The sequence below is a fragment of the Saprolegnia parasitica genome (genome assembly GCF_000151545.1).
Source record: "Saprolegnia parasitica CBS 223.65 unplaced genomic scaffold supercont2.1014, whole genome shotgun sequence".
Classification (NCBI taxonomy): Eukaryota; Oomycota; class Saprolegniomycetes; order Saprolegniales; family Saprolegniaceae; genus Saprolegnia; species Saprolegnia parasitica.
Window position 1 is genome coordinate 1 of NW_012157408.1, and position 2,600 is coordinate 2,600.

General features: G+C 57.8%; 3 protein-coding genes across 3 annotated transcripts; 2 read left to right on the forward strand and 1 right to left on the reverse strand.

Annotated features, from left to right (window-relative positions):
- Positions 1 to 16: 16 nt before the first annotated feature.
- SPRG_18162 (hypothetical protein) lies at positions 17 to 454 on the forward strand (the record flags this gene model as incomplete). The annotated part of the gene is made up of 1 exon (XM_012357597.1): positions 17 to 454. A coding segment is annotated over one exon (438 nt), but the record flags the coding sequence as incomplete, so codon positions are not given.
- Positions 455 to 615: 161 nt separating this feature from the next.
- On the forward strand, positions 616 to 1,858 carry SPRG_18166 (hypothetical protein; the record flags this gene model as incomplete). The annotated part of the gene is made up of 9 exons (XM_012357598.1): positions 616 to 687; positions 740 to 808; positions 860 to 942; positions 988 to 1,140; positions 1,183 to 1,246; positions 1,304 to 1,392; positions 1,436 to 1,549; positions 1,596 to 1,687; positions 1,741 to 1,858. Coding segments are annotated over 9 exons (806 nt in total), but the record flags the coding sequence as incomplete, so codon positions are not given.
- Positions 1,850 to 2,547, reverse strand: SPRG_18168 (hypothetical protein; the record flags this gene model as incomplete). Its single annotated transcript, XM_012357599.1, has 5 exons — positions 1,850 to 1,921; positions 1,980 to 2,078; positions 2,138 to 2,239; positions 2,306 to 2,407; positions 2,449 to 2,547. Coding segments are annotated over 5 exons (474 nt in total), but the record flags the coding sequence as incomplete, so codon positions are not given.
- Between the last annotated feature and the right edge of the window lie 53 nt (positions 2,548 to 2,600).

Sequence of the window (2,600 nt, forward strand, 5' to 3'; positions counted from 1 at the left end):
CTCGGGGATTACCGAGATTGACGAAGCAACCGTCGCCGCATGGACCAACCTCAACTCGCTTTTGATTGAGCAAAGCCAATTGCGCAGCGTCCCCGCATCTTTTCGCGAGCTTACGCTTCTCGGTGGTCTCTCTCTCTTTGGCAACAATATTTCGGAGCTGCCAGCACACACGCTGGGGGCGCTGAGCAGTCTCACAACACTAAATCTGGCGCAGAACCCACATCTGGAAAGCGTCCCGGACGATGTGAACCAGGCCAATTTGGAATGGATGCTGGACTTGTTCCTGGAAAACACGAGCGTAGCGACATGGTCGCCCACAGCATTTGGGCCATCGACCAACGTCTACATGAGCGGGACACCGTACTGCACCGTCGCCGCCACCGAGCCGGCGTGTCATCCCAGCGCCTACGACGGCAGCTATCGCTTTGGCATTATGGCCCGTCAATTCGATTAGAACGACGGCAATCGATTTAACTGCAAACTCAATTGACTCTTGGACTCTGCATGATACCAGAAGCCAAGTCCCACGAATCTGGCGTTAGGGTGCGTGCGTTTAGAATCGGCACCAGATGCCGAATCCGCCCATGTGCCGAAATGGCGTGATTTTTGTTGCCACGATGTCGTCGCTGCCTCTGTACGTCCGCGCAAGCGCCATTGCCGGCGCGCTCGCGACCGCAGCCTTTGGCGGTGCGTCTATCCTCTCAGCCCGTAGCATCCTCGTCATCGGCGCCCGTACTAGGCTACATCTACGCGCATGTGGAGACAGTGCCCGAGACGGGCCGCCGGCGCCTCATGCTCATGACACCGCGTACGACGCCACAAGCTCTCGCCTATGCTCACCATCCTTTGGCTGGCGTAGAGGCCGAGCGGCGCTTGGGCGAGATGAGCTTTCGTGAGATCCTGCGTGACAACAGGGAAGCGATTGTACCGCCAAGCGACCCGGTACACACTCCAGCAATCCCTCCGGATGCGTCACCGCCTTGGTAGCGGGCCAAGATGGTGCGCGCCGTGGGCGAGCGCATCGCCGCCGCGTCGAACCGACCCGACTTCAAGTGGGACTTTATCGTGATCGAGTCGCCCGAGCCCAATGCGTTTTGTCTTCCCGGTGGCAAGATTTGTGTGTACACGGGTCTCTTCAAGGTGGCCGTCTTGGCCGCAAGCAATCGCTCATTTTGACGCTAGCTACTGCGCAACCAAGACAGCCTCGCGGCCGTGCTGAGCCATGAAGTCGCACACGCTCTTGCGCGTAAGTTGTGCTACGTCCTCAGTTCCATGCCTACATTCTTCGTCATTGTCGTACTAGGCCACAGTGCCGAGCAGATCTCGGTGGGCAACCTGTTTTCTCTCTTTTTGCTCTTCTTGTCTCCGGAAGCGAGTACACTCGCGTCTTCGGTACGTTGACTCGCGTCGACTTGTGGCAACTTGATGTGACAAGGCGTTTGCCCTGGGTGTGAACCTGCCCAAGTCGCGCGCCCACGAGTCGGAAGCCGACGCGATCGGGCTCCAGCTCATGGCCAAGGCCTGCTACGATCCGCGCGCGAGCCCCGCGGTACCCTCGCACCCTCGCCGCATCCCACAGGTTGACAAGTTGATAGATGTTTGCCGACTGGGCCAAAATGGACGCGCCCAAGTCGCTCAAGTACTTTTCGACGCACCCGCCGAGCGCCGAGCGGGCCAAGCACCTCACGTACACATCTCGCATGCCGGCCTATGTCAAGACTGTCCATCTTATCTCTGTAGGAACCAACTCGGAACGCCATTGCGTCACTTTGATGCGCATTGCCACGACGTGCGCCGGCATTTTCAATAGACATAGCTTCCACAAAGTGTTGTTAAGACGATGTACAACTTACGCCAGCAAAGGGCCAAGGGCCGCTTCGTTGCCCGTGTTCATGGCCGTGTCGAGCGGCGTCGATCCGTCCTAGTGGTATCGTACATTGTTGTTGTTGCTGCTGCTTTGGCGTGGGTTCATCGAATACCTTGAGCGTCGCGACCGTGCTCGCACCATGCAAGAGAAGGAACTGGACCATCTCGAGGTTGCCCATTTCGGCTGCGACATGCAGCGGGGTGCCGCCCATCTACTAGCCAGGAGAATGGCTTTGGTCACGCGGATCGTCCAAGAGGCAGAGGTTAGGACCTCGTTTTCGACAGCGTTGACATTTGCACCGTGTGAAAGAAGGGTTTGCGCAATCGCCATCTTGTGGTGGAGCACGGCAATGTGCAGCGGTGTCCAGCCCATCTACTCGACAGGACATCTCAGACAAATTGTCCACACTTTCGTCGATGAGAAAAGCCATGGACCCACCGTTTGCGGCGCATCGACTGGCACCTTGGCGTGGTCCAAGAGGTACGTAGCGCACTCGACGTGGCCTTCTTGCGCGGCCGTGTACAACAGCGTAATGCCATTCTACGTGGCTGGTCGTCCAAAGAAACGATGACAAGTTGTACATTGTAGGTGGCATGGACATTGGCGCCGTGGGTGACCAAGAAGGCGAGGACCGACGCATGGCCGTTTTGCACGGCAACGTACAAGGCATCCCAGCCATCCTATCGCACGCGTCATGCCACGTTGGTCTACAGAGTAAAGGACATGGTTAAAC